Consider the following 27,942-nt stretch of genomic DNA (forward strand, 5'->3'; position numbering starts at 1 on the left):
CCCGCCCAGTCTAACACACCCACAAAGTCATCTGCCGACACAGACATGCATTCATCCAGACTACAGATCAAGCTTGTCTTGCTGAAATAAAATTGGAAGAAGGAGGCGGAAGGGAAGGGGAATACAAGGAGCAATTAAAGCAAGGAGACTGAAGAGAAAGGGATGATAGCACCTGCTGGGGCCGCGCGGGAATTTAAAGCCGTGGGAAAGGAGAAGTTTGCACTGCGAAGCTGTGTGCTCGACCAAGGTCTGTTACCGCGTATGGCATTTTAAGCATCAATCCAAACACTCATATGTCGTTGTATGCGAATAGTATATACATTTGTCCTTTCTTGTCTTGAGTGAGTAGTTGTCGTTATTGCTTTTGAAGAGCTGTGTTGACCTAACGTTTGTAACCTTGGATGTAGTATAATAATAATAATAATAATAATAATAATAATAATATGCTGCTTTTAATAATAATTTGATATACTAAGAGCCCAAATTATTGAACAGTGTATGGTTGTACCAAATTAGTTCTGATTATAAATGATCACAACAGATATTGTTGACACCAAATACTATACTGGAACCAATATTTACATAGCAAATACGAAAGTCAGAAAGTAGACAACACATCTCACTGTGAGGTTTCTATTGGATTAGTCAATGTTACCACAACTGTTAAGTATTTTCATCAGACATTGAGTTTATTCTTTTAAAGATCCCTTGATCTATGCTACTTGTGGGAGGCCATATATTATTCCTTAAGTCCCCCACGTCAGCACCAAATGTCAAAAAGACAGAACAACACACTCATTCTGAATTGTGGTAGACAACAGAACCTCTAGGAGTGGCATTCAGATTCTAAATACGTGCATTAAATACTTGCTTGAGGTGAATCAGTCCAAGTTGTGAATTATCTTAACAGACACCGCCACCTCATTCCTTCTATATTGCAACCCCCTTTGAATGCCAGTTTGAGGTACCAAAATTGATGTGCCTGATGAACCTGAGCATCCTCATGCAACTAAATCCACTGGGTGTGTGTGGTTTTGTCCTGAAATTGAGGAAATCAGGGATTTTTCAGTAGGAGATGTATCACTCAGTCACACCGCCAGAAAGGCACGTATGTGGAGAACTGAGGTCGCAATGCATCACGCTGCCTGTTGCTACACCAAGACAGCTGAAGTCTTTCCTGTTTTGTAGCATACGTCTGCACTTCCCCTGCTTTCAACGTCTTTGTTTCTTTATGGGGCTTTCACATGGCAGTTCCCTTGCAAATGTGCAAATCAACTTCCTGTAGCTGTGGCTGCGCTGTGAGAGGGAGACTTTTGCATTGACACGCACCTCAGTGTTCACTATGCATCACCCATTAAGATTGACAAAACATCCTAATCTTTCAGGATTATTGAGTGTCACTTACTGAAGAGGCCATAATTCCCCAATTTGAATATTCAAACCAGCAAAACTAAAATACATGCACACTGCTTGAGGTTTATGGCTACGTTCTGTGTCTGTTTTTTTCAGACGTGTACACATTAGCGCTAGTACAAGGCTCCAGGCTACTGCAGAAAAATATGTCAGGAAAACCAGCTCTTCGTGTTCATACGCGGCTCACACCCATTGTTGTATCGTCATGCATCACATAGCTGGCCTCTCCCTTCTTTTCGCTGCTGTGACTCTGCGATGTACAGCAACTGCCTTGCTATTCTCCTTGTCTGTCTGCATTCCTTTTCTCTAGAAGGACCTGATGGCTGACCTAGGATCAGGTTCTCTCTTACAGCACTTGGTTAGACATAAGACAGCAAAAGCTGATCCAAGAACAGCCCTGCCAATATTTAATTGATTTTAAGATTGTACATGATCAAACTATTTGCTTTTTAATCCCCATACTTGCGTCCCCCACTGTATTCAAACCAATTGTCCTGAAAAAATCATGAGTTTCTGTTCATTTAGCACACTAAACTAGTCTGATTTAAAAACCAGAGTATGATTTTCACAAATTAATGTAAAGCATCATAGAAAGTGTGAAAGTGTGGAATATACATATTTTTAATCTGAGTTTGTCTCCCTGTTTTTGACCTACAGTTAACATGAAGTACCACTGTTATCTTTGATCTGGGAACTCCGTGAGCTCTGAAAAATGTCACTCTCTCAGATGGTATTGGTGAAATTCCAGTATGAGTACACCACTCAAGATGGCAAGCAGGTGTCCATTAAACCCAATGAGCGCTATGTCCTGGTGGCGAAGACCAATGACCACTGGTGGCATGTGCGCCAAGAGAAGGAAGCAGAGCCTTTCTTCATTCCAGCCGAGTATGTGATGGAGTTGCCCCTCGATAGTGACTGCATGCCCTTTACTCCCATTGGTCTCCTCACACCTCCATCTGAGTGGGGTGGGAAGAACCTTCCAGAACCAGTACCACTAGACGCGCAGGAGGCTTTGGGCATGACGCACAGCATTCTGTGCAGCGTGAAGAAGGACACAGAGAAGGACGGACACAGGATGTCAACGTTCGTGAGCCCAGAGGGCCTGTACACATGTGGGCTTCTTGAGCCAGAACTGGTGAAGGCTAGTGCCGAGCCTCGTGACTCATGTGAAGATGTAGCGCAGGTGGATGCAGGTGGGAGCCCATTGCCTCCTCCAATTGAAGAGGACAGGCCATTCACCATCTCCCCACCCGACACCTTTGCTACCGGCTCCCCCAGCACCACAGAGCCTGCTTCGGCTCACAGCGTCAACTCGCTGACCAAAAGTCCCTCATTAGACCTAAACTCTGATATTCAAATGCTTATTAGGCCCGGCTGGGATCTGAAAATGTGGAACCTCAAAGAAGACAGTGTAAGTGAGTCTACAGATACGGTTAAGGAATCTGGAGTGGAGGGAAGTAAAGACAGTGAGGCTGAGGCTACGCCGGCTTCCCCAGTACCTCTTTCAGCTACGCCAGCCATGCCAGCTTCGGAGCAGGAGCAGAGTCATGGAGCTGCCCCTGTTGTGCCTGCTACACTCTCTGAAAGGTATACAATCACAGTTTACCATAATGATTACCTTCAAATGCCCAAATGAATAGCCTCAGTCTACCCTTATCCAGGCTATACATGCCGGATAAGAAATAATCCATACATGGCCGCTGTGAGGCGCTGTGTACAACCAAATCATGTTCTGTGGAAAGTTTAGTTGAGCGTTCCCCTTGGTGCAGGTATCTTATCTTGAAATAACAAGAAATCTCACAGCCTAGGGAAACTGCGCATGGTTTACCCATAAACTATGGGTATATGACGGGCTGTGCTATTTTTCAGCTAAAGACTCCAGAACCAAAAGTGTCAGAAGTAGCATTTGTATTTTTATGTTTGTGCATGTCCAGTACCCCGTTAATTTAAAAAAAGATAACATGTCTAAAACCGAATCAAATTGGTAAAACGATAATTTTAGAGATGTATAAATTCATCCGTTCTTGCATAAAGCCAGTCTGATTAAATTATGTGGTATTTATTAGCTTTGTGTTAGCTGGCTATCCAGCCTTGAGCTTGATCGTCCGCTGTAATGAATTTACATAAATGTAACAGAAGCCCTGTAAAAACCATCTACAACGAGTGATCAATAGGTGCATTTTCGGTTAACTTTAGATGCCCAGCCAACAAATATTTAATTGTTGCAATGCGCTACCAAGCGATTTGCATGTGAATGGTGCAGTTGTCTTTTTTGGTCTGGATTTTGTTGCGAGGAACACTAAAACGGAGCAACTCACAGGCCCGAATCGGTTTCCACCGAGTACGAGACGTTCTGACCGTTCTGTAGAACCTTTTTGTGCTTGCCGATTGTTTTCGATTAATCGACCATGATTCTATGAACATATACGAATCTTTTGCGCAGATGTGAACATTGTAATTCTGCATCCAATTTGTTACTGACTTCCGCAATGACCTTTTTGGATTAAAATGACTGGAAACAGACACGCATTTAGTAGAGGAAGACGAACCAATATTGGACAGTTAGTACTCGTGTTGAGGCAGCGACGGAAGAGTTAAGAATGCTCACCACGCAACCCCTCCCAAAGGACTGGTTCCCAAATCGCGTACCTGTTTTCCAGAGAGTGCGTGCCTTGTGCGGGTAAACTCCTAAGAGCATCAATACTTTTCCACCAGTTTGGACTGCGTCCAGTAAGTTCATCCATTCGTGGGTTTAATATATGGTAAAGCATTTGAAGATATCTTGCTTGGAGTAAGGAAAACACTTGTTGCACGGTAGGCTATTTTGCAGTCACTGCGCTTTGTAGATGATGTAGTGGGTATCCAGGTGAGGTGGGAAACGCCTGGGAAATTCCAGGATGAAACCTGGAATTGCGGAGATGGGAAGGTCTCCAAGATTCCATTTGTTCATTTCGCATTAGCTAGGAATTGATAACATGTTCTCATCAGCACGTGCAAAATTAGTTGCCCTTGAAGTTAAACGTCTCGAGGGATTTCTCCCTCTCGAATCAAGAATTGATTTCCTGCGGGAATGAAACAGGTCACACAGTATTATTTGTTACGTCATGTGCACTTAGGCTTGCCTGCTTTAACCTACTTTGAAAATTGGCTTTCTCTTTCTAGTGAGAATATTGTCGTGTTTAGTTTATATCAGTTGTAAAAAGAAAAGTCATATTTTATCGAGTTACACGTTGTGAATGTCTCCACTTTTCTCCACCCTTTGTGGATTTTGTCTATAATTCCTAAATAATAATTAATATGTATGAAACCTTATTCTGAGATATATAAAGAGGCCACTACATGGTACGTTTCATAACATTCGTTTCGTTCCATGTGTTATGTTTCCTGACTTAATTTATGCCATAGCAACAACTGCCAATGCAAACAGATATGTCATTAATGCAGCATGAGTCTTTAAAAAAGCATTACTGTGTGGGGTCTACTCTGCATTCTAGCTCTGTTGAAAAGCTAAGGAGCCTCTGGAAGTATGCCACTGAAGTTTTGGTTTCCATAGTGATCAGGCTTCCAACAGTGGCATGGCTGGGGTTCAGCGGGCACTGCATGGGTTAGGAGCGCTGCCGAATATGTAGGTCAGAGTATGCTAATGCAGTCTCACGGTCCAGCTGTGCTGGTGGACCCCACTGCCATGTGTGAGAGACGATCTGGCGTGTGTTCGTGCATATTGTGTGAGTTGGATATTTTGGAAGATGAGTTTATACCCATCTGGATGTGACATGCACTCCTCGATTAAGTATTTTTCTGGGAACTTCCTGATCATAGGTGTGTTTCCATGGGAGTGGATGAGTATATGGGGGTGTGGGTGAAAGAAGGAGGAGCAGACTGAGACAGTTCCCAGAAATATACAGTATAATAATTTTGGCCTTTTTCTCCATTTAAGATGACCTCAAAACACATTTCTGTTTTCTCTACTCCTACTATTTGGAAATATTTAAGGCACTGCATTTCTTTTTTATGTCTGGAGTAGAAGAGGAGGAAGAGACATTCTGCCAGTCATGGCTCACTAGTTATAGAATCATAAGCCATAATTATGCAGTGTGTTGGCACAATGGCGCTACAGCTTATGCAGCTCTGGAGGACCTGAGTGGAAACGGGACCAGACTGCTTTACTGATCCTGACAGCATGACTGATCACTGGCCAAGTTTGTCACTGGGCAGTTGTCTTCTGCGTTATTAGCTAGTAGCATGTGTATGTTATATTGAGAGTTGTTTGGGCCAGAAATTAGGTCTAACATTTAAAATGTGAATTATTATTGACCTTTTAATGTGTTGAATGTTAAAGACGGAAAACTTTACCATGCACTCAGAATGCATATATTCACTCCCAGGACCCATTCAAGGACTGTTCCTGATATTCCTACTTAATTTGACATGTATAGAATTATCTATAGTGTCAGATTTTGTGATCTATAATGTCACTAAAATCTATTAATCTAATATTAGAGTTGACATTTTACCAGAGTCAGTAATTGGGCAGTATATACTTTTATAAGAGCAGTGACTGGAATTTCCATTCAAAAAGTTGGTTATTTGTTTACAAAAACTTTGTCAATGATCTTACCTTAAAAAAAAAGGTATTTGAGGCAAGGGTGGTAGCTGTAATAAAAGCACTGCATCTGTATGCATTTGGCAATAACAGTGTAACATGATTACAAAACAGTCAGGATCTTTCTACAGTTACAGACTTGAGTTCAAGTTTTCTTTGTTCCTGGTTTGTGTTGTAATTGATCATGGCTATCTAATGTATAAACAAAGCTGAACTCCCAATATAAATCAGTGAATCAGAGAAATGCTGCCGCTTGTCTCTATAAGCCAGTACAACCTGCTCACCTGCATCTTCATCGAAACACGGGGAAGCTTCTGTATTCAAATGGCCCTAGCCCTAACATGAACCATCTGCAATGTGTCATGCAAGTCAGATCATGTAGATTTCTATGAATTTGAGTGTGTGAGAGCATGTCATTCATTCTGCTTTGATGCAGCACCCATCACTAGGGCTTCACACTGTATAATTTGCTAATCATAACCACTGTTACATGCCTTTGCAGTACTGATGTCACAGTGTAAAATAAGCTCTCCCACCAAATACTCTGTTGTGTGTTGTGAGGATCCTGAGCAACCTCTGATGTTTATGATGAGTTATCTCTGGGCATTTGTCTATTGATGAATCAGGGCTTAATTTGATCTAATACATGGCAATACATTTGGTCAAAGGTAACACAGGTAGTCCCCAGTCATGTAACAGGGTCTATTCTACTAATAATATTGCAAGGAATCGTGTAATATGTGGTAATATAATTGTAATATAATCACAGATTTTGTCTGCATTGTTCAGCCCCTAAATATCTCTCGTGTGTACAGTAGTTTCTTATCCTAGAGCTCAATCAGGCCATAAATGTGTAGGCACTTGAAAACTACCATGTGCTATATGTCAGAAGCTCTGAAGTGCTGGTTCTGTGGTAGTGAACGACCCTGTCCACATGTCTGTGGCTTCACAGTGAAGGAAAAAAAAAACAACTCTGCTGCCTTGAGGTTGCTTGCGTGTTTGTGTGTTTCTGTGTTGTGTGAGTGTATGTTTTCTTAGACAGTTTTTAGCTTATTCATGTACAGAAAGTCATTTTTGTTGTTAAAAATGTATCAAATAGCTGGCAGTTAGCCAAAACACAGCTGGTCTCAATTTTGATGAGTTCTGGTTTAACTTATCCTCTGGCTTGTTTCTGTCAGATGATTCCATCTGCATATCTGTAGACGTATCATGTAAGACTGGATGTGTTTGTGGCAAAGCATGCATTTATTTCAGGCTAATATAAGCCATTTAATGGAATTCCAATGCCTGGTAATGGCTATGCATGGGGGATATTGTCTGACCACTATGTCGTAGTCGCTAATTCCTGTGGTGATCAGACTCTTTGTTTTGGATTTATTCCACTGAGCACACTGTGTAGGGTATAAGTGGCTCATGAGCTTTTCAAAGACTATTGATTTAAACCTAGATGATGATACATCAAGCGCTTTGTTGTGGTCTTAGCTAGACATGTTAAAAAAAGAACGACTCTCCTCGTACCAGCCATTAGCCCAGCGCTATTGGGGTTGGCAACAGCATTCATGCTGTATAAAGCTAACATGAGTCAATAGCAGACTATCCAACAGCCAATGAAGGTCTATAGTAGCCTATGAATAGACGAGCTGCGATGTCAGCGAGAGTTGAGAGCATGGTTCTGCTTTCACTACAGCACATTGTTTCTGTAAATACAAGTTCACTGAGACTGGATGTTAATCTGCCGCTGACTGTTTCTGTTCTGCTCTGATCTTTGTAATATTGATTAAGTGATATTTCCCTGATGCGAACTTTTATGTTCCTCTGTGACATGCTGAGGCATTGTATGAGTGAGTGTCTGTGGGCTTGTGCTGTTACCCATGCACAATATTAAGCAGCTGTGTGCTAGTGCGTAGGTCCGGACTTTCAGCAGTGTGCAAAGTAATCCAGGATTCCAGGCCATGCTTGATGATGTAATGGGGTAGCGGGTGGGGGTAGGGTGAGTGGTGGAGGAAGGCTGCCATCAATAGCCCTTCTGTGCATGAGAGAGACACTGAGAGTGCGTGTGTGTGGTGCGCTTCAGGCCTCTGCCTCCTGGTTTCCCCATGATCAGCCCCTTAACCACTGCCGGCGTCTATAAATTCTCCATCATATCTGCATGTGGTCAAGGGGAGACAGAGCTGAGTGGAAGCCCCACATTGCCACCCAGCCCAGCACTGGCTGGTGCCTGGTCCCAGAGCGACGGCTAGAACAGCTGGTGCCTTCTTCAGTCCCTGAACACAGACTGTAAAAGCAAATAAACGTGGCCCATTTTAAGACGCGTCATCTCATTTACAACAGGATATAAATAATCTATGTTTGACAGACATCACAATGTTGAGCCACTATCGTCATATCCTTCCAATGGAAAACCATATATCGGCCATGATCCCTTTTTTTTGTCTGCTCAGTTATTGTTGTTTCTTTATCATTTTGTACAACCGTTTACATAAAAATATTTAAAATATGCTTTATTTAGACTTACTTTATTCATAGACGCCTCTGAACTTGGGCTGACAGAAACTTATAAAACATAACCTTTAACAGATGACTTGCCACATTCATGTGTATAGGTTAACAGATACAGGTGACTCGGCATATGTTTTTGACTGTCTGTGTGTGTTTGTTTAAATCCACATCGATCCACATTTCGGTGTTGATATTTTTATTTGTTGCTTACAAAGCTGTCCAAGTACTTAACAGTTGGACGTGCTTCAGAATGAGACGGGACCAAGTCCTCCTGTAGCTTTAGTAAGCACATTTATTACCTGAGGGTGTGAAAGAGTCGGTTGTGCTGAATCAGAACCCCCAACTCTTGCTGGATTAAGGCCTTGCAGCTTTAGGCTGTCGCTGATAATTTGAATAACAAACTACTCGGGCATCAGGAAGTCTCCCCACCCCCCCCCTTCCCAGATTGTTTCCAGGAAGTACGGACGGCCGTTGTTGTGCCCGGCCGCCGACCACAAGGTGTGAGAAAGAACGGAACCCATGTGACACGCAAACCAGACGTTTCCCGTTTTGGCCACCCCTCCTTTGTTACACAGCTGTGTGCACTGGGGCGACACTAGCTCAAAACAGTCAAACCACTAACTCACTAAAAATATATATTTAAAAAAAAGCAAAGTTTCAGGCAGGGCACCAAATTATGTGTACATGGAGCAGGTTTAGCAACACTGTTGAGCCTTTATGTACGAACAAATCAGGAGACCACTCAGAAAATAGAGTCAATAGGAATTGGAAGCTTGAGTAAGAACCTAAGAACAGATTTGGGACCAGCCTGCCTGGTGAAATTACCACCCGAGCTTCATGCTGGGCCCATCTGAGGAGCTGGGTTATCCTCCTTGTCTCTGTTCATCCAAGGGGCGAAACCAAGTAGGACTTGGTTGTTTCGTAAGACATGCCCATGCATGCGCTGTCTAAAATCCCACAAGCACATACATACAAATTTACACATAAACACACATAAACATTCACCCTTGCAGCTCATGATGGAACAGGAATACAACCGTGTTCCTGTCAAATACCCAGCAGTCACAGAAACCGCAGAACTCGGACTGCTCGGTATTGTGCATGCAAGGCAGAGTAACTGCTTCTTTTAATATAACTACTCGAACCGAAATGTTTCATGTAACACATCTTTTATTAACGACTACCTATGATCAATCCCATGAGAGTATCCAAGCTTTGGAAACCATATTGACTTGCTGGGCTGCTGTTTGTGGGAACTGTTAAAAATGTCATGCTAATGTAAAAATTGCTAAGTGTAATTATTTGCTGCAGCAGTTTTAGTGCTGCTTAATTTAGATGAACAGAAATTCCTTGTAATATCTTTAACACAGCGATTTGTTTACATTTAAATATGCTCATACATTTCTCAAAATCTTAGCATGTACTGTGTAACCTTACCCTACACCTTACCCTAAAGGTCATACTTCTCTTTCAAACTGCACTGTGTGAAAGCTATTTTTGCCAATCATGTTACGAGACTGGAAATATAAATAGATCTTTGCTTATGAATAAAGATTCATGAGTGCACAGATGCAGTGTGAGATGATGAAAATCAACAACATGAGGAAATGAACTGAATGTTGAGGCAGACCCACGAAAGTACTTGTTTACTTCAGAGGGATGAAAAGCTTGTTGAGTTTACACACACTTGTCTCTGTGAGCATGCAACAGAAATGTCTTTCTAAAACACAAAAACCTTCCCTGAGAGGGAGTTCGCACTGGAGTTCGCCTATTGTGGAAGATTTCTCATCGAGCTCTTTTCTGTCAAATATCAGTTTCTTTAAAGTGTGAAATGCAGACGGTTCAAATAATTTGTTTTCCAGTTGTGCCTCTTTAGCCTACCTTCAGTTTTCCGCTTTTGTTTCATTCATACCTTCTGGTGCAACATTGCCACCCATCCCTCTTTCTCTTCCTTCTCAAGCCAGCCCCCACCTTCACGCTTGCTGTGTCTCTCTCTCTCTCTCTCTCTCTCACTCTCTCACTCTCACTCTCGCGCTCACTTGTGTGTTTCTCTCCCCTCCCCCATTTGTACTCAGCACCCAGTTCTCTTTTTCTGCGTCCGTAAGTGCAAGCAGATGCACCATGCTGAGGATGCTCTCGCTGTAGTTCACCCACGGGGTTTGATGTCGGCATAGGGAGAGCATGGACAGGGCTGAAGAAACTGCGCCCGTCACAGGGTAGCTGCCCCGCCCCCCCCACCTCCTCCTGGCTTGTACCTGCCTGGTTATATGACAGTTTGGGACATTCGAGACGGGACCATGGTGGATTATTACTCCAAGGAGCGGCTGAACTGCCGTCCCAAAACCGCCATGGCTGTCTCTCTGGACACGCAGGTAGGCACGATCGGCCTGGTGTGCTGTTATTTTTGGCAGCGCAATGTGAGTTCTATAGGAATGCATGGGTATTATGATGTACCAGAAGCCCTTCAGACACAGCTCGCTGTGACGAGAGAAAAACTTAGTGGATGTGTTGGGTTGATTCTGCAAATTTGTGGTGCAGTCTCTTTGTGTGTGTGTGTGTGTGTGTGTGTGTGTGTGTGGTTTTTGAAATCAGGAAGTTGTGAGTGAACCTCTTGTGTGCACGAGTCAAAACTCTTACATTACATTGCATTCTCGTTTTAGCTAGGAAGACACTGGGTCCTGTTTTGCAGCTGGAACAGTGCCATGTTATGAAGGGCCCTTGTTGGGCAGCTGTTAGGTAGTCAACTCTCTCTTCCTGTTGAGACACTCCCTGGTGTGGCTAGCACCTCTGTATAACATATCAAAGTGTGTGCTTTCACCTTGTGGTGTGGGGAAGTGTTCATGAAATTTATGCTCTCTTCAGAATGTTGGGTCAAATATGTGTCAATATCTCTGCCAAAACACACTCCTAGCCACTGCTGCTTATATAGGTGTTATATCCCAGACTAACTTCTACGGTGATGGAATGTGGAACATCCACATCTGGTCTGCCTCATTCAAAACCATTGTAGTATACGTGTAGATCAGTGTGATGAGTTGTTGACTGCTAATAATGAATGACCTTAGGGATTCTGTTTGCTTGGTACAAAAATGTATAGTGGGCCTCTATCTGTCTATCAATCCCCCATTTATATCTACTTCTCTCTTTCTCTGTCTCTTTTTCTCTGTCCCTTCCTCTTTCTCTCACTCTCCCTAGTTCTCTTGTTCTTTCTTTCTCTTTCTCTTAGCCTACTTGTAAAGTGACATATGCAGGGTATACCGCTGTCTCTGTTGGCTCAACGCATTGAGCTCATCTAATTTTATCCTGGAAAAGGTGGCATACATTCACATTGGGGAATTTCATAATTCCCTTAAGCACTAATTCTCTCTCGCTCTCTTTTTTTTGTCACACGCTCTTGCAACTTTTCCTTTTATTTCTTGTTCTCAGATGCTGGTGTTGCCCTTGCACCTTGATATGGTGTTGGTACCATGTAATAGAATATGTTCCAGTAAATAGAAATCCACACAGTGGACATAGAAAGAACTTGGTGGTGGAGGGGGGTGTGCAATCTATTTTAACATCAAGAGCGCCACCTCAGACTGAGCTTTAACCTGGCTCACTTGTTTCTTATTTTCTTCATATTCTTTCCCCCTCTCTCTGTCTCCCTTAGAGATATGTCAAAAGAGGTGTGCATTCTCAGAGGCCTCTCCTCAGGTTACAGGTGAGCTCAGAACTGCATGTCTCTGAACCGCCAGACCTCAGTTCCTCAACGCATAGCCCTCATCGCCACGCTGTTGTGCACTTCATTCTTATCCCTTATGGCCTAAGGTGTGAGCTGGTCTCATCTTCAGCACTGAGTTCTGCTTATTTCAGAGGTGTCATGTTCACCTCCAAGGGTGTTAAGATTTCAGCTAATGCTTAGTAATTTGTGTTACTATATCATCCAGCCTGGGCAGCATTCCCTGGACGTTGTATTAAATATATATATGTCCCATGCATAGTAAAGTGTATGTTTTCTGTTGTCTTTCAAAGAGATATTCACCCTTTAGTCTACCTTAATTGTTGGGCAGTATCTGACCCCCTAAGAAATCCTTACCCATATTGGAAAGATCAGAGTATTTTCATGGCCAAAGGCCATATAGCCAGTTTAGTTCCTTCCAGTGCTAGCTGGCAATGAGTTATTTCTTACTTTCACTCTGTAGTCAGCACACTACTCAGATCCGAGACATTTTTGTCCTTCTAAATAGGATAAATGAAAACACGGTGACAGTATGGTTTGCCTGTATGAGACATCTGTCTTCTTAACACCACCCACACTCATTTTATTTCCTGTCTCTAAAGGAAGTGTTTTTTTAAGCAAGCGTATTTACAGGCTATTAAGAAACTTCCGTGTTCCTCAAAGCAGGGCAAAAATGGTTCTGTGGGTGCTGCTGTCTAGTCTAAGAGTCAGTGTCCTACACAGCTATTTTGACAGATGTTCCACTGGGTGCTCGTGCGTGTTCATGCATGTGTGTAATTATCTGGCTTGAGCTTGCTGTGCGTGCCATCAAGTTGCATGCGCAAACAGTATTAAAGTACTCATTCCTCATTTTATGGACCACAGCAAAAGTGTGCAGTATGAGAGTGCCTTGCTTTCATGGCAGTTATAGTCTTCCTGTCTTTGTGTTCACTGCCCCTTTTATTTTATCTTCCCACTGACCCCATGCTTTTCCCCCTCACAGGTTGAGGATGATGACCTGTCAGCGGTTTACGTAAACGTTCCCAGGATCCACCGCAGCGTCTCCACCACCCCCTCAGGCCTCTCCTCCTCCTGGGGGGCCTCAGACACGCCAAACCCTCCCTGCTCCCCTGACGTGCTGTGCCTTGGCCCTGTGGAATGGGAGGCGCACACTGACCGGGAGAGCGGACGTCCATTCTATTATCACCCCGCCACTGGACGCAGCACGTGGGACCCTCCTCTCAGCCGGCCCATGGAGCCTGAGTCTGCGGTGACAGAAGAGCTCCCCTCGTCTCCGTCACCAGCCTGCTCGCCGGCGGGGCCCTCCCCCCTTTGCCTGGCATCTGGCTGGGAGCAGCTGTTGGACGAGAGCACCGGCAGGCACTATTTCTTCAACCCTGTCTCTGGGGAAAGCTCCTGGGATCCACCGGAGGAACAGCTGGGGCGATGTAACAGCCTCCGTGATGGTGAACCGGTATGTGAAGCATGAACAAGACACAGCAGCGAAGCATTACAGACACTAACTGCAGCCTGTGTTCACATCAAATGCAAGCTGGCAAACTGAGATAATAAATAAGGGCTTGAAGAACCAGTCAGGATTTGATACAACTACAGGGTTTGTGTTTGATGTATCAGCAATGAAAGCTTTCGAACAATGATGCTGCAAAACTGTAAAAGTGCTAAAAAGTGCTGTATGTGTACTTATACTTTATTATAGCTCTTTGGGCAGTTCCTGATTTGAGATTTATTTCAGTTAGTCAGTTAAAAATAACACACATTTATGCTATAAAAAAACAGCACTTTGTAACGTGTAATATGAACTCTGCAAATAACTAAAACACATGATGTCATGGTGTCAGTGCTGTGATTGCTACTATTGATTTAGTAGTATAGTAGTAACTTGAATTTGAAACTTGATATTCACCCATGTGCTGTCATTAGCCCCCTCTCCCCGAGGAAGACTACCCTGCTGAAGAAGACTTCTCAGCATCACTGGGGCAGGAAGACCCTGGTTCGCCTTCATCTTTCTCCCTGAGCTCAGAGTACTCTCTGGCACACGTGAAGAAGGCGTTCATCCCGCGGGCGTGTTTGGATCGAAACGCCCCGCCAGGCTGGCACCTCAGTGTAGACACAGACGGAGCCTGGGTTTTCACCAGCGAATACACTCAGGAGCAGGTAATGCACACTTGATCTTTGTGACACTCGCAGGCCTGTGGCATTAATGTGCTTTAAGTGGTGAGCCCAGCTTTGTCTTTCAAGTGCCTTTGCCGCATTCACGTTGCTTTTAGTGACCTATAGGGCTGTGTGTGGCTGCTGGGCTGTTCTCATATTTGGATATAGCTTAAAGTAGATGTTTGTGTGGACAGTGGATCAAATCACTGGATGAGCGGGGACAGACATACTACTACCTGAGAGATGGCTCCAAGTCCCAGTGGAACTTACCCGAGGTTTGAAGCTCCTTTTTTTTTTCTTTTTACACGGCATTTAGCAGATGCTCTTATCCAGAGCGACTTACAATAGTGCTTTGCCATTTACTCATAGAATATATCCAAGTACAGTAGGTTAGAATTAAACATACCAATGAACTAGAATACTGTAGAATACAGGGATGAATGCTGATACCTAGAAGTGCAAAATACATAAGGTCTATCTTAAACAATGTGCTATAAACAATTGCTAGAGTGCTAGAGTTTGTTAAACAACATAAACAATGCCCTACAATAAGTACTAAATTAGTCAGTCAATATGGGAGGAGTGTCCCATATTGGTGGGTGTTTCCAATCTGGCCCTGTTTTAGCTGGATTATTTTATGTCATGACAACTGATTGTTGTTTTTTTTTTCTTCAAACCACTGACCTTTTGTAGGCTCTTAACACCCTAAAGTGTAATTAAAGTGTAAAGTGTAATTAATGTTACTTTGTATTATGATCTAGTTAACAAATCAAACACCAACAATCACACAATTTATATCATTTGTATGTTTCCATATGTTTGAAACTGAACCTGGACTGAACTCCATGTAAATATTATAAATCATGTTAGTTTTCATTTACATTGCCCACAAAGTAATGTTACTGACTTTTTTTAATTACCCCCATTCAATAACTACTTGTTCAAACATTCAATGAAAAATTGCGTGTACAAGCAAGACCAAGTCCCAAATTTCTCATATTTACAATTTTTTGTTAAGTACTAACAAAATTTCCAAGCAATTGAAATCATATATACTGCTGTCCCCCAAAGAAAAATAACTATGTACAATTGCATTGTGTTGATTTTAGCTATTTCATTAGCCCATAGAAATCTGTGTTTGAATATAAAAGTTGATGCAGTCATGTGGCAATTGTTCTGTTTGGCACTAGTAGCATATTACTCTAGAATACTCTAGAAATACTGTGATGTTACACATATCCACACTGATGATCAACCTTATATACAGTGACAAAGTAGCCTTCAGTTTATTCAATTTATTTGTCATTTAACAAATTGTAATGTCAGTATGGACATTCGCTATCTGGAAGAACATCTTCTGTTTCAACAGCAGTATAGTACAGTCTCATGGTACAGTCTCATGACATGTACTCTCTCATGTTTCTTCCCCTTGACCTACTTCTATTTAATCATGTACCTCTCTGCTTAGAGACAATTCTTTTTCCCAAGTTTCATATCAAACTTTGTTTTGTATGTGATGGTATAGATCTTAAATGCCAGTGTGAACAACTCAAAAAACTTTAGTTTCCCATTCCTTGCCTTCATAAACTCTTAATTCCACCATTGATTATATAGTGATGTGTTTCCATATCTAGAATGTTTCTCTTTTTTCCTTTAGATAGCATTTTTATGAATGACATTTCCAGACAAACTGTGTGGGATGCTTGGACAAATAAGACATTTTTGGTCTATCAGACATGCTTATTCACAATTGTCATGAAAATGCTCACTTTTATGAATAGAGCTAATGATTAAGCTAATTTATGACAATTTGGTGAACTTAGGAGAGTGTGCTGAATCTGCTGTGGCACAGCGTTGTGTCCTCAATTTACAACAAAAGTATGAGACACCTAGGATAAGAATAGGAAAATGTTCTTGCATGAGGCACCTTGTCTTTGATGATGAAGACTGTGCCGATGGAGAAGGATTGGATTCACACTGAGCTTTTCCTTTCTCCAGCTTACTGCAGACATGGGACAGTATCATGGGGCCGACCGAAGACCACTGGAGCGGGATGGGCTTGGAGTGTTGAGGACCTGGAGAAACAGTACGGGATCTCAGGATGAGGTGTGCACAAACATGCACGTGTACGTAGGCACACATATGAACTCGCGTTCGCCTGAGCTGTTGTTCCAGTTCTGGAAAAGCCATGCATCGGTGATGGACAACAACGCCTTATTTATAGTTCCACTTTTGCTTTACGCCGGCTTTCAAGCCAAATCAAGCCAAAGTGATTTGATTTGATAGTTCCACTTTTGCTTTTATGTCAGCTTTCACAGAGAATGGTGAACAGAGGCAACACACTCTCCCCTCTGATCATGTCTCTCTGCCTATGGTGGATGGTCTAATGCGGTCGCATCATACTGGACCACACACCTGAGGCTCATCCTGTGATGACTCTGTTCTATTTAAAGCTCATCTCAACTGCACAGTTGAGGGAGTGAACAAGCACAAACATGTAGACATGTACTTCCAAAATGCATTTACTGGTTACCCTGACAACGTTATTGAGTAAAGTAGTTGTTCTGAAAAGCTACCCATAAATACTTGCTTACAGGTAATTGTGGTCATTGTGTATAGTGATCAGAAAGGTATCAGAAAAAAACAAAAAACAAAACTGACTCCTTTGACAGACTGGCTTTTTTTTGTGTGTTGAAACCCATGTTTGCATATTGGTTACACAAAGTGGTTAGCAGCGAAGGCAGCAATAAACACCTTATTGAATAATGATCACAGTTCTCCCATTAATTACATAAAGTAAGTAAGTAGTTATATTGGGGCATTGCATCCATGAATGATTATCTAGTGGCTAATAGAATAACAGTAGTAGTTAAACAGATTATCTTGCTGGCTTGTAATGTGGGGTGTTTGTGACGATGTTGAAGGTGAGCCTACTTTTAGCCTACATTAGCCAACTGTTGTTATTAATCAAGCAAATGTGCTCTGCTTGGCTGCACAGTGTAACCCATTTGCAAAATAGTCTACAGTTGTGGCTAAATGTTTTGAGACTAACACAAATTTTGATTTTCACAAATTTTGCTGCTTCAGTTTTTGTAGTGGCAATTTGCATTAACTCTAGATTGTGAAGAGTGATCAGATGAACTGCAATTAATTACACAAAATGGCCTGCTAACTTCATTTCACTGATCTTCTCGTTAGCTAAGGAGAAAGTGTTAGAGGACAAGGCATCTGATTTCATTAAACCATTTATGAAATCATCAAGAACTTCAAGGAGAGAGGTTCAGTTGCAGTGAAGAAGTCTTCAGGGCGCCTATGAAAGTCAAACAAGTGCCAGGACCATCTCGTAAAGAGGAGGCAGCTACGGGATCAGCTCACCATCAGTGCAGAGCTTGCTCAGGACTGGCAGAAGGCAGGTGTGAGTTCATCTGCATGCACAATGAGGCGAAGGCTTTTGGAAGATGGCTTGGTGTCAAGAAGGGCAACAAAGAAGCCACTTCTCTTCAAGAAAAACATCAAAGACAGACTGACATTCTGCAGGATGTATAGGGATTCGACTGCAGAGACTGGGGTGATGTTATTTTCTCTGATGAAGCCCCCTTCAGACTGTTTGGGACATTTGAACAAATGATTGACCAGAGAAGAAAAGGTGAGCACTACCATGAATCCTGTGTCATGCCAACAGTGAGGCATCCTGAGACCATTCATGTGTGGGGTTGCTTCTCATCCAAGGGAGTGGGTTTGCTCAAAATTTTGCCTAAGAACACTTCCATAAATAAGGAATGATATCAAAACATCATCCAAGAGCAACTTCTCCCAATGATCTAGGAGCAATTTGGTGATGAATAATGCCTTTTCCCAGCGTGTACGGCGCACCATGTCACAAAGCAAAAGTGATAACCAAGTGGTTCGGTAAACAAAACATTGAAGTTTTGGGTCCATGGCCATGAAACTCCCCAGATCTCAATCCCATTGAGAACCTGTGGTCAGTCCTCAAAAGGAGGGTGGACAAACAAAAACACAGAAACTGTGAGCACTGATTAAGCAAGAATGGGTTACTGTCAGTCAAGATTTTTCCCAGAAGCTGATTATCTAGCATGTAAAGGCGAATTGCAGAAGTCTTAAAAAAGAAGGGTCAACATCATAACATCCAGTTTAGATTTTTAAGCTTAAACTGGAACAAAAAAAAGTTAAAGACTTGCAGTTAAAAGAAGAGTTAAAATATGTTAAAAGAAATGTTAAAAGATATGCTTATAATTGTACTTCACTATACCATATAAACATCTCACAAAAGGATATTAAAAACTGAGGCAGTAATATTCGAGAAAACCGAAATTTGTGTCAGTCTCTCAACTTTTGGCCACAACTGTATATGTACTCAAAATAAACAATAAATATGCATCATTAAAAGGATGTTTACTGAAACTTTATTAAGGACATTCTAAATCGTACTGTTTATTGATTGTTGATTGCTAGTGCCATTCGAAACCAAATCTGTGTTCAGAAAACTAACTGATGATAGTCTGAAATGGCCTGATTTCAATGTAATTCATATTAAATAACTGAAGTAGATAGTGAAGCCAGTGCATAGTTAATGCAGGTTTACACTACTGAAAACTGGGGTATTTGGACTTCTATATCAGAATTCCATCTTGTACCTTATGTACCTTTCCTCATGCTGGCTTGAAATGCATGTACTCAGCATGTACGATTTTGTGAAATTAAAAAAGGCCTTTTCCCTTTACAGAAATTTTCCCTAAGTCATCGCAGGAATGCTTCTGATAGTGACATATCCAGCTCTCCAGAAATGCTGCATAATGTAAGCTACCTGTTTCAAATCTACATAAAAAATTGATATGATGCTAGTGACAGGAGATTCCATAATGGGTTGTATATTCTTAATGCTTCCACAAAGACCCAAACAATTACAGGCAAGCAGTAATACCTAGAAACACCTACATTACTGATGCTCTTCTCTGATTGATTATTAGGTTTCTTTGTTGAAGCCTGATGGAACTGAGTCTGACAAGAACCTTTCAGATCAGAACTCAGAATCTCAGCAACAGAAAGTGCGTTTTCGCCTTAATGTACATCTAATGGACAAAGAAATATGGTGGAGGGGATTGAATGGATAGTTCATTAAAAAATTTAAAAAACCATAAATATACACAATTTTCCACTTATTCCACTTATTATTAATTTTCCACTTAAATGTGTACAAAAACACGTTTAGTTACTGAGGTTTTCTTTATTAGTTGTCCATTAGAACTATGAGTCTAATTAAACTAATGAGTAATGGAATTCAGTACACCAAAATATTTTCAAAATATTGTAACCATAAAACACATCAGCTAGCCTGCATGAAATTACTTAAAAGCGCATACAGTTTAAAGCAAGTGTGTGAAGATTTGGGCATGTATTTATCCAGGTCTAGATGTAGACCTGGATTCTTGTAAAGCTGTTTTGAGACAGATGTCTATTGGTACAAATACTATTTGAATGAAATGAACTGAATTATTCACTGAAAATATATTTTTGTGCACTGAATTCCAATACTTACTAGCTAAATTAGGCTCATGGAAAGCTGAAAAAAGAAGCATCTATTAAAAAATATATATTTCCTGATCATCTACATTTCTAGTAAGTGAAAAATTGTGTAAATTTCATTTTTTACAAACTTTCACTTCAGAATGGACTCCGGGTCAGTCGTATGGCTATATTTTGTTTTATGCTGGGCCTCTGGTGTTGTATATAGAGACTGAATGGATGCTGCATTGTTTTTAAAATTATTTTATTGGTATACTGGTTTCTTCTAGGGTGACACATTGTGAATATATTGCTACATACATCTATCATGCTGTCACTTGCAGCATGATACACTGACAACTGACAAAATTGGTGTCAAAGTATTTGAACAATTTATACTAAAATGTGTGATTTGCAAAAAATACCTACTATTTTAGTCAGATTAACAACTGAAATGTTTTCATTTAACAATTATATATGGAGTAATTGGAGTCATTGTAATTACAAGTAGTCATTAGGAATGTGCAATGCTTTATTAATGGTGCCTGTCTCCTTAACTTTGCTGCAATAACAATCAGAAGTTAGGAAAAGAAAACTAAACTATTTATGAACAATTATGCTGAGTTATTCTTATTAATTTGATTAATTTGTTATTGTTTACATCTGAAGAACATTTTATAGTTAATAGAAATGAGCACATCAAATTTTTACAGATTTAAAATGAATCATATGAGCTTTTGTGATAAAAGAGGGCCCTGGTCAATATTACAGTGCCGATAAACAAAGGACATGTTGAGTGGCCCTATATTAGGCTACTTATAACTGCAAAAGTTAAGGGGGTATGCTTGTATTTCTGCACGTTAAAGGAATAGTCCAGCAGTTTTCAACATTGCCTTGAAGACATATCACATGCTACAGACACTGTAGGTAAAGATTAGGATGAAAAGTGCTGGAATAGTCCTTTGTTTCCACTCATTGTCAGCTAGGAAATTTGCTCCTTTTAGTCAGAGAAGACACAATGAACTACATGTTCTTTTTCAAATAAGTTCTCATGATCACGTTACTTACTAAACTTTCAGCCCTTCTCTCTCTCTCTCGCTCCCTCGCTTGCTCTTTCTCTCTGTCTCTCTCTCTCACATGCATACACAAACACCAATGCTCTTCCATCAGTCTTGTTGTGCAATGAATAGAGTACTTAAACTGTCGACTGGCTAACTCTCCAGGATAGTTGATGTCTCAGCAGCCCTGCCTATATCGCTATGAAATAAGACACTGCCTCCTGGTGGCTAGACAGTGAAAATGCAACTAACATGAGTTCTGCTCTCCCATTATCTACAATTATCTGTTTACTGTCACACCTAAAAATGGGAATATCTATTGGTACTTAAACATATCTGAAATACACAGGCAAGAAACAAGATAACCTTGATTATCTGCTTTCAGTTTTCACAAACATGCATTTATGAGGGTGAATGTGGTCATAAGACATTTGTGCTGGTTTATTGTTCCTCTTCCCTGAAGGTGCATCACACCCTCCCTGCTACCTGTCCTCTTTCCAAACTCCCAAAGAACTGAGATTATAACACAAGCTGACACATTACTAATCATTTTCTTCAGGTGTCAAATTTGGAGAAAGCTGGAATCCTTAACAAGACCAAGATATCTGAAAATGGGAAAAAAGTAAGGTAAGGAAAACTGCTTACAGTAAATTAACATTGTTGGGAAAAAAAATGGTTGCAATAGGGATGTAAATGCAATAGGGATGTAGAGTTGAGGGGCTGGCAGGAGTTTGGTTTAAAAACAGTGTTTCTTCCCTCAGAAAGAACTGGGGTCATTCTTGGACAGTTCTCCATGGAGGGATTCTGACGTTCCACAAAGACCCAAAGTCCGCCCCAGGTGGAGCATCGGTGAGTGCCACTGTCATGAAAGACCAATGCCCACTGCCATCTCATCTGTTCATTCGTTCAGACCAGTGACCTTCTGTCCCAACAGAGCAGGACCAATCAGATTGTCCCTGAGTACACTGTGGATTTAAGAGGAGCAACTATTGGATGGGCTGCCAAGGAAAAGTCCAGCAAGAAAAATGTGCTCGAGGTAGACTGGTAAAGAAGTTATTCACAAAGTTCAACTAGTAAATATTACAGTGTAAAGTGAAAAATATTCACTTTTGGGTTTAGCTGAAGAGTCGGGCTGGTGCAGAGTTCTTGATTCAGTATGACACTGATACCATCATCAATGACTGGCACAAAGTCATCATAGATACTATTCGCCTGCTGGTAAGTCTCCCGTTGCTGTCGGACACTTGTGTCTGGAATATTATTATTCAGTTGATAGAGTTTTAACATATGATGCAAAATGATATTCATAGAGTATACAAATGCTTTGAAGAAACTCTCTCTCTTGTATTTCTCTGTCTGTCTTTCTCTCTCTCTCACTCTCTCTTTCTGTCTCTCACTCTCTCTCACAGGACATGGAGCACCACCACTCTGAGGATGAAGAGGAGATCAGTGAGAAGTCTTCCAGCATAGACAAGGAGGACCGATCAGGTGTCTTCATAGACAAGCAAAGAATGAGCAATGGTAACTGGGGTGAAGAATGTGTCCTTAATTAGGCTCAAAACACTAAAGCTAAAATACTCCACTCCTTTTCAGTACGTGTATCAAGCCCCTTTTGACATTGAGCATTATATTTCAAAGGAAAATGTTTTAACATGACGTGGCCTGGCGAGGCAACATGACTTCTCTTTGCTTGACCATCAGCTGGGCGACATTTTTCTTCCAACTCCACAACCGAGGCAGACCCAAAAAAGGTTCGCAGCAAGCTCCGCAAGTTTCTCCTCAAGAGGCCCACGCTACAGTCAGTCAAAGACAAGGGCTACATCAGAGGTGAGAGGAAGGCCCTTCTTCTCACATCATCTTGGGTTTAGGATGTTTAGCTCATCACATTTGATTTTCCCATTTGACACAGAAAATGTGTTCGGCTGTCACCTGCAAACTCTCTGTGCCCAAGAGAAACGAACAGTGCCTACCTTTGTTGAGAAGTGCATCTGGACAGTAGAGAGAAGAGGTGCTACTAAGTGTTGGATCAAAAATTAGCTAAAATATTGTGTTGTTTGTATGGTGCAGTGAGAGTGTTTTAGCCTAATGTTTTTCGATGTTATCTGACAGGTTTGGGGGTTGATGGAATCTACAGAGTGAGTGGGAACTTGGCCATTATTCAGAAACTGCGTTTCAAGGCTGATCATGGTACTCTTGTTGTTTCTCAAAATTAATATTATATTCTGCACTGTTTAAACATATTTCAAATAATCTGGTGTTTTTGTCTTTTCACCTAAGATTAGTGGACTGCTTCTTTTGTCAGCCTACACTGAACTGTCTTCAGATCTCAGTGTATCATGTCTTATATGCAGAGGATCTGAATCTGGAGGAGGGCCACTGGGACATCCATGTGATCACTGGGGCGCTGAAGCTCTTCTTCCGGGAACTGCAGGAGCCCCTCTTCCCCTACAGCCACTTTAACAGCTTCGTGCAGGGCATCAGTGAGCATGAACTTTTTCTTTCATTCCCATAGAGAGAATGTAGGAATAATCCTGGGAGCACACAACCAACTCATCCACACAGCTTCTCATCCACAAAGAAATCTTGGAAAAGTTACATTATTATACTACAATAGTCTGCAAAGCTAGACAATCCTTTTTCTCCAGTATCAAACAATATGCCGTGTTTGTTAAACTAACAAATCTACACACACACACACACACACACACACATATATATACACACACACACACACACATATATATATATATATATATATATATATATATATATATATATATATATATATATATAAATAATGTAAATAATGTGGCTCCTGAATTACTGTCAACTAAGCAGTGTAATGAATTTGTGTGCTTTTTATCTCTAAAGTCCACAATAATCAGACAAGCCATTAGTATGTTCATATATACAAATGTGCTTGTATCCTCTGTAAAGATGTAATGTAAAGATATGGTTAAAATGTCCCAGTTAGTGTTATTAATAATTACATTTTAATTTATACAGTGAGTTACCACAAATCATCCACTTGCAGTTTCGACAAATTACCAACCAGGGCTGGGTTTCCTAAAAGCATTGTAAAACAAAGATCACTTATGGTGCTAGAGAAAGTGAACACTCTGTCATTTAAGATGATCTTAATACTATGATTTTGGGAAATGGGGCTAAGTCTTTTAAAGCTGTTTGACTCAACAGCAGTGACGTGTTTCAGGTAGTAAATGCCCCAGTTATGTCTTCAGATACTAAATGCCCCATGTATGTCTTTCCTAACTGCAGTTGTGAATCCTTGCCTGAAAAAGAAAAAGTCTTACATAATTACAGATTCAGTTCCAATCTAATTGAGAAAATAATCTTCATGCAGCTTATTGGCTTTCTATCCTTAAATTTCAAAAATCATTCAGGATTTCAGCCTACTCACAGTACTGAGACTGCTCTAATTATGGTAATTAATGACGTTTGTTTAAATACAGACTGTGGAAAATTATCAGTTGTAAAACTGCTTGAGCTCAGTGTTGCTCTTGATACCATTGACCATAAAATTCTTATAGAAAGACTTGGGTTGGACTCTCAGAATTGTCTGAGGTCATACCTGCTGTCACGTTCTGGTCGATACCCAACCAGGAAGACATGCATACTCCCACCAATCACACTCCTCAATCATTTCCCTGGTCACTCTCATCTGCTCATTTTGTTTAACTATTTATTGCCACAGGTACCATCCACCAGCACTTCACATTAGCCTATGCTGAGATTTAAAACCTCTCTCTATCATCCCCAAGATTGTCTAAATGGTTCTGCATTCCTAAAATACTTTTTTGTTTCTTTGTTTTAATTCACCCACCTGTCAAACTGCACCCTCTAGCTGCCATGTCACACCTACAAGACAGGAATTACTTTGTCACAGAAAATAATGTTTCCGAGAATGTTATGATGACCTGTGATGTCCCTCAGGATTCAAATCGTGGGCTGCTCTTATTTAATTTATACATGCTTCCTCTTGGCCAAATCCGACAAGGCTGGGTTACCTTACCATTGCTATTCAGAAGAAACAGGTCAAACAAATAGTGCCCCTCGACTCACTTGAGCTCATCACTAACTGCATGGACCAAAACTTTTTGCAGTTTAATAAAGATAAAAGAAAGATATTTCATTTGGGAACAGCAATGGCAGAATTCTCAGCTCACTAGGAACTAATCAGTCGAAAGCCCTCAGATCAACAGATCTGATCTAGCTCGTAACCTTGGGATGGTAATGGACTCTGATCTCAGTTTTAGCTGTCATATCAATAGTTACTAAATCAGCATTTTATCAACTTAAGAACATCGGAAAGAATAGAGATTTCCTGACTAAACTAGACCTAGAGAAACTCATTCATGCTTTTAGTTCTAGCTGAATTGATTACTGTAACGGTCTCCTAACTGGACTCCCAAGAAAAGGTTCATATGATTCAAAATGTAGATTTCAGAGGTCTCACTAGGAGCAAAAGAAGGGAACACATCACCACCATTGTTAAATCCTTCCACTGGCTACCAGGATGTTAGAGTTGACCTGAAGGTGGTGGTGTTATTATTACTTTTCTATAATTCACTTAGTGTATTTATCTGATATGCTGCTGTTTTATAAGCTGAGCAGAATTCTCAGCTCACTAGGAACTAATCAGTTCTGCACAGAGTACAGAGAATCAGCATTTAGCTACTATTCTGTTTTTAGATGGAACCAGTTGACAGAATATTAGAAGAGCTTTGACAGAAGATACTATTATATTATAAGCACTATTCTATGAGCTCTTCTAGCTTCTTACTTTTAACTTTTAATTTTCAGCATTACAATGCACTTTTATTTCTATTCATTCTTGATTTAATTTGTCTTTTTCATATTTTAACTAGAAACTTTACATATTAAGTTTGAATTCTTTTAGCACTTAATCTTTTAACATTTCTGTTAGTTCTCAGTTTATTTAGATCTTTCATTTTGACACCTGTTTTGTAATTTATGTTTCAATCATTTTCAGTTTGATAATTTAATTGTTTTATTTGTTTATGCAATCTCCTTTCTGAGCTAATAGATTTTGGGATGAAATAGTCTGTTATTTAACTTTTATGTGAAGCACTTTTAATTGCCAATGTATATGAAAAGGGCTATAAACCTGCCTTGCCTTGATTCCATTTTTAATTATAGGGGAAATCAGAACTTGGCACATTTTAAAGTTCATCTAAGGCAGATTTCTTTGCGTGTGATTTGCAATAGAAATTCCAGACTACAACAGCAGAGTATCCTATATGAGTGATCTGGTGAAGTCTTTACCGGTGCCCAATCATGACACCATGGAGGCGCTGTTCAGCCATTTAAGGAAGTATGTGTCTCCTTTTTCCTCTATTACAGAGAAATGCCCAGAGACCATAGTTATGAACATTTTCAGAATAAGAGTTCTGATTCAGGATGTGTGATTATTTGTTGTATTCTAATGAAAGTCAAGAGTCTGGTGAATTTAGCCAACTTGATATTTTGGGATTATATTCAGGAGGCAGTTTTTCTGACTGAGTGTCTTTCTGTCTGTCCGTCTTCACCCTCAGAGTCATTGAACATGGTGAGGAAAACAGGATGACTGTGCAGAATGTGGCCATTGTTTTTGGCCCAACATTGCTCAAGCCAGAAGTGGAGTCGGCAAACCTAACCATGTACATGGTTTTCCAGAACCAGATCATTGAGTTCATCCTAAATGAGTTCGAGACCATCTTCCACATGTGAACACCTATGAATCAGAGACAATGTCTGTCATAGGTCAAACAGTTAAGGATTACGTCAAATGTTTTGAGTGGAAAATCGAGAAGCAATTGTAAAATGTTCTTCAGGTAGCATTTATCCTATTTCTGCTGATCTTTTAATTTCCTCCACGAAACAGGAATATTTAATCTAAAATTCTAATATTGCTAAGTGGGTGAGGCTCAGCACTATGTGGATGGTATATTGCTAACATCTTCCCCCTTTACATTTGCTTTCCTGTTATCATTAGCTATGTTAGAATTTTGGGTCAAGTATTCTTTAAATACCAACAAAGATGATCTCAGTTTAACAGAATGGGAACACTTGCTGCCAGTACCTTGAATGGTATACAGTATAGAAAAACAACATGAGTTAGTTTGAAAAAGACAAAATATAGATCTTAAAATTACACATTAGAAGAAGATTTTAAATTAATATAGAGGAAGGATTCAATTTAAAATCCAATTGAAAAGTGTAGTTGACATTTTGGCTTCAGTCAGGGAACAACTCGAGCAGTTTTTCCCTGACTGTTCTTTTCAGGCCCCATCAGTTGTGCTTACTTGTTTACAAGTCTGTCTCAAATCCCTAAGGCTAACTAATTAATTATACTTCTGTGTGCTGTTTGTTGTTACAGCCATGTTGCATTTACAGTGCTGCTTGAGATAGAGAAGGACCCTTCTCCATGGCTGAAATAGTCAAACCCAGAAACCCTCATGCAAGCAGTAGTTTGAGGCAGAACCTAATTTTCTATTCACAAATGACATTTTAGAGATTAGAGTATAGATCACAACTTTTGCATTTAGATACAGAAATGTTTTGGGCAATTTTTTGATGTTATATTTTGTATGTTGTCTCGTCATTTAATACCATCATCTGCAACATAGAAGTACGATTTAAGATATACTTCAACTTAAAACTGTAAATGGACAGCAATAGTTTACTTGTACAGGGTCTTCAAAGAATACTTTTAGATTTGTTAGTGCAAGGATAAATACCTGTCTCTGGAAAATGTATTTGTACATAGACAAAGATTAATCCTTAAAGAAATAAAGAACGTAGATGTAAAGAATTGTAAAGCATTAATATTTTATGAAAATAAGGCGCATTCTATGCTTAATTTTAAGTGGTTTCTTGGTGTACTACAGAAGGCATATTTATGCTGTAAATTACCCAGAACAAACAAGCTTTTAATAAAGTAACTGTTTCACAACTTG

General features: G+C 40.5%; 1 protein-coding gene across 1 annotated transcript; it reads left to right on the top strand.

Moving 5' to 3' along the window:
- Positions 1-58: 58 nt before the first annotated feature.
- On the top strand, positions 59-27,942 carry arhgap27 (Rho GTPase activating protein 27). Its single transcript, XM_035533289.1, has 20 exons — positions 59-247; positions 2,071-2,983; positions 4,041-4,058; positions 13,216-13,686; positions 14,154-14,387; positions 14,579-14,659; positions 16,383-16,490; positions 19,129-19,200; positions 19,373-19,450; positions 21,525-21,592; positions 21,727-21,814; positions 21,900-22,001; positions 22,085-22,183; positions 22,375-22,486; positions 22,667-22,792; positions 22,875-22,973; positions 23,075-23,152; positions 23,317-23,445; positions 26,213-26,318; positions 26,539-27,942. Exons 2-20 carry the CDS (start codon positions 2,126-2,128, stop codon positions 26,711-26,713), a joined length of 3,102 nt encoding a protein of 1,033 aa, XP_035389182.1. The 5' UTR covers positions 59-247; positions 2,071-2,125; the 3' UTR covers positions 26,714-27,942.

Source organism: Electrophorus electricus, chromosome 14, assembly GCF_013358815.1.
Source record: "Electrophorus electricus isolate fEleEle1 chromosome 14, fEleEle1.pri, whole genome shotgun sequence".
NCBI lineage: Eukaryota > Metazoa > Chordata > Actinopteri > Gymnotiformes > Gymnotidae > Electrophorus > Electrophorus electricus.

What these genes read in the sequence shown, in the direction of transcription:
- arhgap27 (XM_035533289.1), top strand. Translation starts at nt 2,126, where the DNA reads ATGTCACTCTCTCAGATGGTATTGGTGAAATTCCAGTATGAGTACACC. An exon ending in CCGCCCCAGGTGGAGCATCG is followed by an intron (nt 21,815 to 21,899) that starts GTGAGTGCCACT and finishes CTGTCCCAACAG; the next exon opens with AGCAGGACCAATCAGATTGT. An exon ending in CAAGCAAAGAATGAGCAATG is followed by an intron (nt 22,487 to 22,666) that starts GTAACTGGGGTG and finishes CTTGACCATCAG; the next exon opens with CTGGGCGACATTTTTCTTCC.